General features: G+C 36.7%; 1 protein-coding gene across 1 annotated transcript; it reads left to right on the top strand.

Moving 5' to 3' along the window:
* The first annotated feature begins 4,156 nt into the window (after window positions 1-4,156).
* Window positions 4,157-4,723, top strand: LOC148192395 (uncharacterized). Its single transcript, XM_088099187.1, has one exon. The coding sequence runs from the start codon at window positions 4,157-4,159 to the stop codon at window positions 4,721-4,723; it is 567 nt and encodes a 188-aa protein (XP_087955313.1).
* The last annotated feature ends 9,425 nt before the right edge of the window (window positions 4,724-14,148 follow it).

Genomic DNA, 14,148 nt, shown 5'->3' with positions numbered 1-14,148 from the left:
GGAGTTCTAATGCTTAAAGACCAAGATGAAGAGGTGACTTTCAATGTCTTTAATGATGAGCAGGCGATTCAAGTGAAGAAGACTAGTGCAAAAGTTATAGATAAAATTTGTCAAAGAATAGTGTATCTAAGGAAGCTGCTGACTCACTCAAGGGAGGTAAGAATTGTTTCTTGTCACAAGTAAAGGAAGAGGAGAAAGAGATTAAAGATAAGATAGTTCACCAAGACTCAGAGTATGATGATGAAGAATTCAAACTTGGCAAACCAGTCAAGTATAGGAACAGGTTATGGGTTGTGAAGGAGATTAAAGTAAATGCAGTTATTGAGATAGAAACTCCATATTCTAGAAGAGTCAAGAAGGTGGACCAGAAGTTGTTGAAGATAAGTTGGTGTGATGAAAGCAAGAGAAACACCAACATGAAAGCTTCAAACTGAGCATTATGGCTTCAGGCTCGTGACATTAAACAAGCGCTTGCTGAGAGGCAACCTAGTGTTTAGAAAACTTTTAATTTTGTTTTATTTGGTGTGTTTGTTATTTTGTGATATGTTTTAGTTTGCAATAGGGATGTTTTTGTGGATGTATGGTTATGATGTGCATCGAGAGTTTAATTATTTTGAGTGTGAAATGTTAAGCTTGGGTTGGAAAGTGGAATGTTTTGAAAGAGCAAAAATCTAAAAAAATTAAGGGTTGATTGAAACTGAGGGCTCATACCTAAAAACACTTAGGGCAAGCAAGAAAAGAGGGGAGAAAAACCACCGCACCGCGCTCAGCGCCTTCCTAAGGGGCGTGATAACACTCTAGATTTACATATTTTTCTTTGTTAAAAATCATTTCTTAGATTTCTTTAGTTTTTAATTTCTTAGAATTAGGCTAGTTTTATGTTTTTCTCTTAATTCTTTAGTTTTATAAAATTCTAGTTAAAAATAGGTTTTTAGATGTAATTTTTAGTATGTGTAAATAATTAGGATATTAATGTTTTTTTTAAAGAAAATCTTTTAATAAAAATCTTTTTCTTTACTTTTCTTTTAATTTTTGAATTGCTGAAATATTTCTTTTATTTTTCTTTTGGGCATTAATTCATTTTCTTACTGCAGAAAGGCCCTAAAAATTGGGTTACAAATGCAAAGCAATTGGGCCGTTGGTGCAATGTACAATGAAAAGCATTTGGGTTGGATTGGGCGCTCAAATTGCTGGAAGCTACTGCTAGAACGCTGCTATTGCAAGCATTGGAATGGGCTGGCTGCACATTTTAATTGGAGTGTTGATTTCACAATGGATTGGCTGCTGATTGGAAGCCCACTTAATCAAAACGCTACAGCTAAACTTGAGTGAAACGACTGCGCTTTGGGAGTACTTCATTTAGAGAAAGAAAAAAAAAGCACTTCCCTTCAGGCTAAGCTAGGGCTTCTGTGAGTGAAGAGAGCTGAAGAGAAGAGCACATCACCTGCTCGGAGAAGATGACCGGAGCTGACCGGTGAGAAAGAAGAGCTGACCGGAGCTGCCACGTGGAGGGCGAAGATTACAGCGTGTCAAGCAAGGTTCCCCTCTCCTATTTTTTTCCCCTTTCTCTTTTCGATCTCTGACCCTATATAAAGGGGTTTTTCTGCATGTAAATAGAGATATAGAGAACACTTCTTCACACACTTTTTACCCTTTCAGTTTACAGTTCTCCGTTCTAGGGTTTAGGGTTTTATTTGCTTTTCTTAGAGTAGGATACTGTTCTTGATTCTGGATTTCGCTGATGAGATTCATAGAACCGTGACAATCCGTGAGCTCCTCATTCGGTGATTTCTGGTAAAGTGTTTTTAATTTTCTTTTTTCATATTAATAACGTTCAAATTCGTATTCTCGTTTGTGTTGATTTTGTTATGTGATTTTGATTTCTGCCATTGTTATGTTTTGAGAAAATGAATTGGATTATGTATCTCTGCATTCTATAATTCCTTTTGGAATTAAATGACTCTGTATTGAGCAATTTTTACCGAGAAGTCTGCTCGAGTTAGAGTTGAATCCAATGCATAAAGATTCATTCGGTTTTGTGTTTCTATTCTGTTTCTTTCTATTTTCCAGTATGTGTGATTTCAATTTCAGTGTTGTATTCCTGTTCTTGTGAAAGTGTGCATTGATTGAATAATTGAGTGAGAATTTCCATTTTAAGTTCTGAAATATGAACTCAAAAGACCCCAAGGAGGGCTTACGTTTCTCGGAATGTCTTTCTGAAGAGGAATTGAGACTCTTTCATTCAATTTAATGTCCACTCTTTCGGTTTTGATACATGTATATACCACTTCTTTTATGCATCTTTAGTTTTATTATTCATTTTTACTTTTAGTTTCTTGCTTCATTAAATCATAGCATGTATAAATTAGTTTTAGTTACTGTATGATTAGTTAGATTTTATCTTTTCCATACCTTAGGTTCTATTTTTTTTATTTCTTCCTTGCATTTTATTTTTTTCTTTTATACAGATTTGATTGCTTTATTCTTTTCTTTTTAAATTTCATTGTTTCAATTTAATTTCTTTCCCCACCTTGCATTAGTAGTTAATAATTAGGTAGTAAATATACAAGACTAAACTCTACATTCTGAAGCTTAATCATAGTTGAGTCCTTAGATTGATCCTTGGTTATTCCTTTACTACATTAGTGGGGAAATTGAGTTTGTTGGCTTTGATGCGACTAAAAGCGAGTTTCAACAAATGACGCCGTTGCCGGGGACTCGGCGAATTAAGTCTTAGAGTGTTGGGTTAGTCTTGTGTAGGTTTAATTGTTTCTTTGCAATTCTTTCTTGTGTTCATATTTGTCCTTTCTAGCTTAAGATCTATTTCATTTTTTTTACAAATTCTTTTTAGTATGTTTAGGATTTGTTTTTAAAGCTGTAGTAGTGTGAATTTTGATTCTTTTTGCTGTTTTGGTCTTTGATTTTGATAGCTGTCTTGGTGATTATTTTTGATTGTTTATGTGTGCTTGATTGGCACCTCTGTTGAGAAGGTTTAGGCTGAGAGTGTTCTGCCAAACTTTGGGGAATTAGTGAGATTAGCTTGTGGTAGTTTTAGTAGCCTGAGAGTGTTGTAACGGAGCTGTTTAGTATGGCTTTTCCTCTGGAGAAGTCCATGAGAGAACTGGCCAACCAAGAAGTGGGTCACTAGCTGGTGCGCACCCATTTACCCCTGGAGCAGAATGCATCTGGAATTGAACTTAAACCTGGGTTCATAAGGTTGCTGCCTACCTTCCATGGATGGGAGCATGAGGACCCTCATCAACATATTAGAGAATTTATTGGTGTGTGTTCTTCTATGAAGCCTTCGGGAGCTGCTGAAGAACTGGTTATGATGAAGGCTTTTGCCTTATCCCTGCAAGACACTGCTAGGTATTGGATAATTTACCAGTAGCAGCCTTTTGGAAGTTGGCAAGAGATGCAGTGTAGATTCTTGAATAGATTTTTTCCAGCATCAAGAGCATCATACTTTAGGAGGCAGATCTGCACCATTGAGCAAGGGCAGAATGAAAGTTTGGCTGATTTTTGGGACAGATTCAATAAATTATGCCTCATGTGCCCAAATCATCAGTTGTAGGATTCTCTACTCCTAACATACTTCTATGAAGGTCTGCTGCCAAGAGAGAGAATGTTTGTTGATGTGGCAGCTAGAGGTTCCTTAATGAATTAAACTCCAGCTGAAGCAAGACAGCTGTTGAGTAAAATGGCTGAGTGCTCTTATCAAGAATATTTGTACAATAAAGTTGCTGTTACTGTACCAGTAATTAGGGAAGAATCCAAAGACTTAAGGGAATTGACTCAAGTAATGTCCCAACTGGTGGAAAAAGTGAAGTTGCTGAATCAGAAACCTTCAGAGAATAAGATGACAACATCAAGGTTGTTAGGCTGGTCTAAAAACACTTTAAATGCAACCTATGACTCAACAGCCAATAATTTGAAAGAGAACTGGGGCACAATGACTCTGAAGGGATCTCAACAAAATTATTGGGAGAATGAAAAGATAGCTGGTTGTATGGAAGATGTTGAAGAGAGCAGTGTATCAGTGGAAATTACACTTGCAGAGGAAAAAGAGACCACCAAGTATATTCCTCCCTATTTGAGAGGAACATCTGAACTTGGGAAGATGTAGCCAGCTCATCAACCAAAGGTGCAAGTAAACATGACTGCCAGTACCAATGCAGTCATGTTAAGAAGTGGAAAGGAGTTGCATGCTTCAGTGGAGAAACAAAAAAAAAATGTTGAGAATGAGCAACAACCAGAAATCATAATTGAACCACCTTTCCCTGTCAAATCTGCACCTGCAGAAAAGAAATTGGAAACTGATGCTGAGTTATTGAAGATTTTTCAGAAGATAGAAATTAATATGCCTCTGTTGGAAGCAATTAAACAGGTGCCTAAATATGCCAAGTTCCTTAAAGAGGTGTGCACCTATAAAAGAGGATTGAAGAGGCCACAAATCAAAAATATTTCTACTGTTTCCAAATTGGAGGTGCCTCCTAAACATAGTGATCCAGGGCATTTTACCATCCCATGCACCATTGGAGAAATTTCCATTGCAAATGCTTTAGTGGACTTGGGAGCATCCATAAATGTCATGCCCAGTTCTGTGTACAAGGCTCTACAGTTAATAAACTTAAAGCCTACAACTGTTATTATCCAACTAGCCAATAGAAGCACTGCAAAACCTTTGGGCATTGTGGAAGATGTTCTAGTGAGGGTAAACTAGTTAATGTTCCCAGCAAATTTCTATGTTTTAGAAATGGAGGGTGAGAATTCAAGGCAGAGTCCTACATTGATTTTGGGAAGACCATTTTTGATGACAGCAAAAACCATTATCAATGTGCATGAAGGAAATTTAACCATGGAGTTTGGAGACACCCAGGTCAGATTCAACATTTTTGAAGCCATGAGTCATCCCCTGGAAAACCATTCAGATGTGTTCAGTTATTCAGAAATTTTTTGCAATAATTTGGAGCTTCAGGTGCAATCTGATTTGAACATGGCAGAAGGAGAATTACATTTTGAATTCTGCATCGGGTGTGAAGATAAATTCTTTGAAAATATGGACTTGCAAGCACTAGAAGAGGACGTTTTTGAACTTGGTGAAGAATCTACGCAAGAAACTTCAGAGCAGCAGCAAAAATCTGAATTAAAGCTGCTGCCTCTGCACTTAAAATATGCTTATCTTGAAGCTGGAAATAAATTTCAAATGATCATTTCAGCAAGTTTGCAACCGGAACAGGAAAAGCAACTACTACAAGTCTTGAAACAGCACAAGAAGGCTCTTGGGTGGACTTTGGAAGATATACCAAGGATTAGTCCTGCCCTCTGCATGCATAGAATATTGCTGGACAGTGATGCAGTTCCTGTTAGGTAGCCTCAAAGGAGGTTGAATCCAACTATTCAAGATGTGGTGAAGGAGGAAGTGAGTAAGCTCTTAAAAGCAGGGATGATTCCCCATTTTAGACAGTACTTGGATATCACCAGTTCAAGTGGTGCCAAATAAATCTAGAATGACAATTGTAAAGAATCAAGAGGGAGAATTTGTGCCTACCAGAGTTGCAAATAAGTGGAGGGTTTGCATTGATTACAGAAAGATGAATCAAGCCACAAGGAAAGATCACTTCCCTCTCCCCTTCATAGACCAAGTCATTGAGAGGTTGACAGGTAAAACTTTTTACTGTTTTCTAGATGGCTTTTTTGGGTACATGCAGATTCATATACACCCTGAAGATCAACATAAAACCATATTTACATGTCCATTTGGCACTTATGATTACATTAGGATGCCATTTGGACTATGTAATGCTCCTACAACTTTCCAAAGATGCATGTTGAGTATTTTTTCTGAATTAATAGAAAGTTGCATGGAGGTTTTTATGGATGACTTCACGGTGTTTGGAGCTTCATTTGAGGAATGCCTAGGCAATTTAGAAAAAGTTTTGAAAAAGTGCATTGAAACTGATCTGGTCTTAAACTTTGAAAAATGCCACTTTATGGTCAATGAAGGGGTAGTGCTAGGACATGTTATTTTTGAAAAAGGCTTCCAAGTAGATAATTCTAAGATAGATGTGATTTCTGCCCTACCTTATCCCTCACTGTGAGGGAAGTGCGTTCTTTCCTAGGACATGCAGGCTTTAATAGGCGATTCATTCAGAATTTTAGCAACATAGCCTTGCCACTGTCTAGACTACTTCAAAAGGATGCAATCTTTGAATTTGATGATGCTTGCAAGGGAGCCTTTGATGAGCTGAAAAGGAAACTCACCGTTACACCAATTCTTCAACCTCCAAATTAGGAATTGCCTTTTGAATTGATGTGCGATGCTTCAGACTTTGCATTAGGAGCTATGCTGTCCCAGAAAAAAGAAAAGATCCCTCATGTCATTGCATATGCGTCTAGGACCCTTGATGCTGCTCAGAAAAATTATACCACCACAGAAAAAGAATTGTTGGCCGTCATTTTTGCTTTGGAGAAGTATAGGCCATACTTGCTGGGATCAAGAACTGTGGTTCACACAGACCACTCAGCCTTGAGATTTTTAATGAAGAAAGCTGATTCAAAACCTAGGCTTATGAGGTGGCTGCTTCTGATGTAGGAATTTGATATAGAAATTAAAGACAGAAGTGGAGCCTTAAATCAAGTGGCTTATCATTTGAGCATAATAGCAGGGAAGGAGGAAGAAATTCCACTGAATGAAAAGTTTCCAGATGAGTTTGTATTTTCTGCTCTGACTCAACCTCCTTGGTATGCTGAATTAGTTAATTATTTAGCTGCTGCTGTTTTACCTGTTCATGCATTTAGGCATTATATAGATAAATTGAAATCTGATGCAAAGTATTATGTGTGGGATGACCCTTATTTATGGAGGTTTTGTAGTGATAAAATCATTAGGAAGTGTGTGCCTGATAGTGAAATAAATGCAGTCCTGCATGGCTGTCATGATACATTGGTAGGAGGTCATTCTGGCCCAACCAGGACAGCTAGAAGAGTGTTAGACAGTGGTTTCGTTTGGCCCACTCTTTTCAAAGATGTCTATAATTTTGTGAAGAGTTGTGAGGTTTGTCAAAAGGCTGGGGGGAATATAACTATGAGAAATGAGATGCCTCTACAGAATATATTATTTTGTGAAATCTTTGATGTTTGGGGCATTGATTTTGGGTATCTTTACATTCTGTTGCCTATGGATTATGTGTCTAGGTGGGTAGAGGCAAAAGCAACCAAGTTTAATGACGCTAGAACAGTCTCAAAATTCTTGAAGACTAACATTTTTTGCAGGTTTAGGGTTCCAAAGGCACTAATTAGTGATCAAGGCACACACTTCTGCAATCAGCTCATAGCAACACTTCTGAGCAGATATGGAGTCAAACATAAGGTGTCTACACCTTACCACCCACAAACAAATGGGCAGGCAGATGTGTTTAACAGAGAAGTGAAGAAGCTGCTCCAAAAGCTAGTCCAGCCAAATAGGAAGAATTGGAGTGAGTTGCTAGATGAAGCACTATGGGCACAAAGGACAGCATACCGTACACCTCTTGGGATGTCACCTTTCAGGATAGTATTTGGCAAATCATGCCATTTACCAGTACAGATTGAACACAAGGCATTCTGGGCTATTAAGAGGTGCAATTTTGAGTATAATGAAGCTGGGAAGCAGAGGAAATTGCAGCTACAAGAGCTGGATGAAATCAGGCTGGAGGCTTATGAGAACTCAAGGTTTTATAAAGAGAAAGTGAAGAGGTTTCATGATATGAATATATCAAGGAAAGAGTTCAACATTGGGCAAAAAGTGCTCTTGTACAACTCCAAGATGAAGTTGATAGCTGGCAAGCTTAGATCAAAATGGGAAGGTCCATATGTAATAGTCAAAGTATTCCCAAATGGGGCAGTGGAGATTAGGAAACCAGAGACTGATAAGTAATTCACGGTCAATGGTCATCAATTAAAAATCTTTCAGGAGAAGCAGGCTTTAGAAAATGAGAAAAGTACACTGCAATTCAATGATCCAGTTCTAGAAAATCTACCTTGAATAAACTTTATCTCCTCCTTTTCTGCTCTTGTTTTTTATTTTAGTTAAGTATTGTGTTGATTTTCCTACTATAGATTTTATATTATGTTTTCGTAATGATTTTCAATTTTTTTTTTACTTTTTGTGCTCTTTAGTAATTTTGACTTGTATATATTCATGTGCTATCTGTTTTGTACATTTGTCCTTATTCTATGATGTTTTGGTCTTTTATTTGAAAAGTTGCTGGTGATTACTGTGTTTTTGTTGCTGGATGCTTAGTCAATACATCTGTTGAGGAGGTTTAGCTTGAATTAGAAGTGCGTGTAATGAAAAATATTTTATTTTCTCTAAATCTGCAAACTAACAGGTGTTCATCTAGCTGTGAGAGTTGAAAGTGTATGACCAGGGCTAATCACAACCCTTTGCTTACCCTGGATCCCGAAATTGGTAGGAATAGAAAAGGAATAAAAAAGGAGAGGAACCAGTGTGAATCTGAGGCTACTGGATCATTTCTGACTTCATTTGAGTGTTTATCAGATATATCTGAGAATGAAGACATGATTGTTGAGCAAGGAGAGAGAACATTAAAGGAGCTGGCTAATCAGGAAATTGGATTCCATCCCCTGTGCATCCCAGTGCCGTATGTGTAGGGGGCTCCTAACTTTGATCTTAGGTCTGGGTTCATTCAGCTTCTGCCAAGGTTCCATGGGTCAGCAGGGGAGGACCCTCACAAGCATATTATGGAGTTCACAGTGGTCTGTTCAACTATGAAACCACTCGATGTGCTTGAGGAGATTGTCAAAATGAAAGCCTTTCCCTTTTCGCTGCAAGATGCTGCCAAGGAGTTGCTGTTTTCTCAAAATGTACCCATAGTTAGGTGGGGAGAAATGAAGAGAAAATTTCTAGAAAGGTTCTTCCCTGCCTCCAGGACAGCAGCTGTGAGAAAAGAAATAAGTGGGATTAGACAATTGCTTGGGGAGAATATGTTTAAATATTGGGAACGCTTCAAGAGGTTATGCTCCACCTGTCCCAACCATTAGATCAATGAGCAGTTGCTGCTGCAATACTTTTATGAAGGGTTCCTGCCTCAAGAAAGGAACATGATAAATGCAGCAAGTGGAGGCACTCTCATGGATAAAACACCATCTGCAGCAAGAAACCTCATTGCAAACATGGCTGAGAATTACCAACAGACCTACACCAGAGGTGGCAGTAGTAAAGGAGTTCATGAGATGCAACTGAATGCAATCTCAGATTCAGTGAGGACCAACATGTTTACTAAGAACACCTGCTGCTGGGGAACAAAATTTTGGAGCTAATTGAGCTGATGAGGCAGATGTCTTTAGGAGGCCAAGTGAATGCAGTGAGAAAACACTGGGGTCTGTGTGCATCAGATCAACACTTCACAGACCAGTGTTATCAACTTCAAGGCACTCCTGGAGCTGAATCAGTGGCAGCTGCATTCCAATATCAATAAGGAAACTTCAGGCAGAATCAACAGTTATGGCAAACCCAGAATCAACCACAACATTACAGCCAAGCTTCTAACTCACAGAATTCAAGATGGAGGAACATGAAGAACCCAAGATACAAAGCTCCTCCATACTATCAACAGAGTGGACAATAGTCAAATGGGCTGATGCAAAGCATGAATCAGTATGCACAGCAGAATAGGCAGAATGCATCATCTTATGGAGGGCAAAACCAGCAGTATAGGCAAAACCAACCACAAATGCAGCCTAGGATGGACCCCACTCTGGAAGCAACCATTCAGGATATGAAGATGCAGATTGGGCAACTGGCTCATGCTGTAAATGAACTGGTGAATCAGAACGCTGGAGGCATTCCTGCTCAGCCAGTGGTGAACCCAAAGGAAGCACAAAGCAACACATAGAGCTTCAGCGAATAAGCTTTCTTTTCTTGTTTTTCATTTTCAGTTTCTATTGTTGTCACATACATTTAATAATATGTTTCTTTTGGTTATGCTATACACATTCTTGTTTCTAGTTGTGCCTTTAATTTTTGTATATATCCGTTAGTAATATGTGTTGTGCATATCTGTTCTGTTTCTGCTGTTTTAGAACCTTACTCACTCACACATTGAGGGCAATGTGCCTCTTAAGTGTGGGGGTGGGAAGGTATAGTCCTTAGGTTCGTTTACTGTTTTGAATCTGTTTTAACTATTTTTAAATCTGTTTTAGAACTTCTTTTAGGTCCCTTTTCTTTGCTTATTTCTGTTATTTTGTCTTCCTTATGCTAGTTTCTTGCTCTGTTTTAGTTTTTCATTAGTTTCTATTCTTCATTTTATTTTCATGCTTTGCTTCAAGTTTTTAATTAGGATTCTTTTCATAATTAGGTTCTATTTTCTTTCTGCTACTGTTTTTAAAATTTTTCTAAATCTGTTTAGTTTTTTTTTTCTTTTTCAATTCTTTAGTTAATTTGTCATTGTTTAGATAGCTTAGAGGAATAGTTTAGTTTATATTTTGTCAATATATTAGGTAGTTAGGACTGATTTGAGGTTCCTTTCATCTTTTTGACTTTGATTGTCCTGTTTTTAATTCTTTCTACATCTCTGTTGCAGCTTGTAAATTAGGATTTGCTGTTTTAAGATTTCTTTTCATTGCATAGGTTTTGTTTTTAGTCTTTAGCTAGAATTCCTTTTAGGTTCTTTTTATTTTAAGCATTGTTTTTAGTTTCTTCTTCTTTCTACATCTCTGTTTCAATTGGTTTAGATTTTGTTAAGTTCATTGTTTTAGGTATCTTTTTTTTCTTTGGTTTAGAGTCTTTTCTTTCTTCTTTTGCTGTTTTACTTTGTAGAGCTTTAGTTTAGATTCTTTTTGGTTACATTCTGTTCTGTGTTGGTTTGTTTAGATTGTTTATAGCTTAGGTAATATTGTTTAGGTAGTTTTAGGTTCTTTCTTGACTTCGTTTCACATTTCATTCAATTCTTTGCTAATTTACTTAACTTCTTAGCTTTATTTCTTTAAGATAGATTGCCAATAGTGTCTTTAGCTCTAGATTTAAGTAGACGTAGCTCTAGCAGTAGTTTTGTAGTTAGTTTAGTCTAAATAAGCAGTTTTTGCATGGTAGAGAGTAGCAAGTCCATTTTTGACAAATCTTTAACCTTGGAGAGTTTTGGGCCAATTTTTTTTTTTAGTGTGATTGCATGCATGTATAGCCATAATTTTGATTTTGTATTAATTCTCTTTGATGTGCTTGATCTTGGTAAAACTTTAGAGATGATCTAGGCCTTCTTTCTTCGTCCCATTCACATTTCTTTCCATTGTACCCTCATTTGAGCCTTAGCCTTTTCTTTGCTTTCCATCCATTACAAACCCTTTCCCCAATCATACACATAAAACCTTAGAGTCTTGTGAGAAGTAGGGAGAATTTAGAACTCAAAAAGCAGAAAAGAGTAAGGCCAGAGGTGAAATATAAGGGCTCTAAAAAAAAAGAAGAAAAATCTGATCTGAAAAAAAGAGAAGAAGAAGTTTGGAAAAGAGAAAATTGATTGAGAAAAAAAAAAGACCTGGGAAAAAGAAAATATCAGAAAGAGAAAGAAAAAAAATGGATTCTGGCCAAGCTAAAAGAAAATACCTGCAGTGAGTTTCAGATTTTCCCTTCTTTCTTTCACATTTTTCTAATCCATTCCAACTTCTATTTCTCATCCATTTAGCCTTTTCCATTCTCCATTACATTACAAGCCATGAAAGTCCTAGTGATCTAGAGTTATCTTGATTTAAGCAGTGTGTTAATTAGAATTTTTCCAAAGTTATGAATTGTGGTCTATCATGTTATGTGGAGTGAAACACATGCTGACCTAAACACTTGAGTGCTTTGAGAGAAACACTTTATCCTGTGAGGTTGAAATTGGGCTGCTACTTCTCTTAATTGTAATTTTCTGCTTGGTTTGGTTGAATTTAATTGTTATTTACTTGCTAGAGTTACTGAAACATACATTTAGAGTTGATGATTCTGTTTGTGCAATTTTTATTAGAGAAAATAGCTAGTTATTGTCTAGATTGGTAGAGTTGAGTTAAATGTGATAAGAGTCTAGTGTTCCTTGTTGTGTGTCTTTAGTCTTTTCTTTTTAGATGGAGTCTTTTGCTTTTGCTTTTTCTTTTTAGTTGTCCCTGCCCAGGAGGGCAGTTGTCTAAGTGTGGGGTGTGATAACACTCTAGATTTACATATTTTTCTTTGTTAAAAATAATTTCTTAGATTTCTTTAGTTTTTAATTTCTTAGAATTAGGCTAGTTTTATGTTTTTCTCTTAATTCTTTAGTTTTATAAAATTCTAGTTAAAAATAGGTTTTTAAAGGTAATTTTTAGTTTTGTTAATAATCAGAAAATTAGTGTTTTAGAAAATCTATGGGCAGAAGAAATTCTTTTCTTTATTTTTGATTAATTAGATTTTTAATTTTTGTAATTGCTTAAATATCTTAGTTTTGTTGCTTAGCCTTTTAGTCTTAATTGAATTTTTTGTATTGCATAAAGTAATTGGACCACTGAATTGGGCCTCAACCTTGAATAAATGGAATTGGAACTTATGTACACATCTTGAGCGCTGCATTGGGCTAATTGCCTTTGATAGGCTACACAAGTGTTGATTTGAATAAGAGCACTGGACATTGGGTGCTGCTGTTATGCTAGAACTGGGCCGCTGCTGGTTTAGTGAAAATGCATGGATGTGGGCTGACTCAAATTAAGTGGAACGATGTCGTTTTGCTGCAGCTGATTGGGGGTCTGAGATTCGTGATTCATTTTGGAAAAAACAAAGGAAGCCCTCGAGCATTTGGAGAAAGGAAAAGCAAAACCCAAAGCTAGGGCAGAGTGAGAGCTGAAGAGAGGAGCACATCACTTACCTTAGGCTCGTGCCACTCCACCGAAGTTGCACACGTGCTGAAGAAGATGATTGGTGAGGAAGAAGCTGACCGGAGCTGCCCGTTATAGAGGATCGAATGGCTGGAAACGCAAGCTCGAAGCAAATGAATAGTGACCGCTGGATCAAGAGCATGAAGCGTCAAAATCAAGTTTCTTTCTTTACTTTTCCTCTCTCTTTTCTCTTTTCGTTTTCGACCCTATATAAAGGGCTTTCACCATGTAAATAGAATATATAGAACACTTCTTCACACACTTTTTACCCTTTTAGTTTACAGTTCTCCGTTCTAGAGTTTAGGGTTTTATTCGCTTTTCTTATAGTAGGATACTGTTCTTGATTCTGGATTTTGCTGATGAGATTCATGGAACCGTGACAATTCGTGAGTTCCTCATTCGGTGATTTCTGGTAAAGTGTTTGTAATTTTCCTTTTTCATATTAATAAAGTTCAAATTCGTATCCTCGTTTGTGTTGAGATTGTTCTGTGTTTTTTATTTCTGCCATTGTTATGTTTTGAGAAAAGGATTTTGTAACTCTGCAATTCTATGGTTCCTTTTGGAATTGAATGACTCGACAGTGAGCACAAATTTTCGGGATGTCTTCTCGAGTCAGAGATGATTCAAATCGGTTTTGTGTTTCTATTCTTTTTTATTAATTCTGATTTGTGTGATTTTAATTCCGCAATCTCAGAGTTGTAATCTTGGTCTTGTGGAAGTGCGTATTGAGTGAATAATTGAGTGAGAATTTCCATTTTAAGTTCTGAAATACGAACTCAAAAGACCCCAAGGAGGGCTTAAATTTCTCGGAATGTCTTTCTGAAGAGGAATTGAGACTCTTTCATTCAGTTTATTGCCCATTTGCCTCTGTTGTTTGTTTTCTATGCAATATCTTTAGTTCGCTTCTTCATTTTCAGTATTTCTGTTGACTTGATATTAGAATGGTCTTAGTTTTGATTATGAATTTTATTTTCCTTCCATTTAAGTTTTGTTATATGTTCCACTATTCTTAGCATTCTTAGTTAGGTTATTTTCTTGTTTTCTTGCATCATTTACCTATTGCAGTGATGATCTTTAGATTTTGTTATTAGTCAGTAATAATGCTCATTAGTTCAGGATCATTTTAGTTGCATTTAAGTTCTCATAGTAGTTTCATTTCTGTTTCTGTTTAGGTAGTTTAGAGTTCTATTCTCATTTCTTTTCTTTTATTTCAAATTACATTCTATTTCTTCATTTTTTTCTTTTATACAGATTTGATTCCTTCATTCTTTT

Source organism: Vigna umbellata, chromosome 9, assembly GCF_029865625.1.
Source record: "Vigna umbellata cultivar VRB3 chromosome 9, Vumbellata_1.0, whole genome shotgun sequence".
NCBI classification, from domain to species: Eukaryota; Viridiplantae; Streptophyta; class Magnoliopsida; order Fabales; family Fabaceae; genus Vigna; species Vigna umbellata.
Note: the sequence above shows the minus strand (reverse complement) of the source record. Positions and strands in the feature narration are given on the sequence as shown.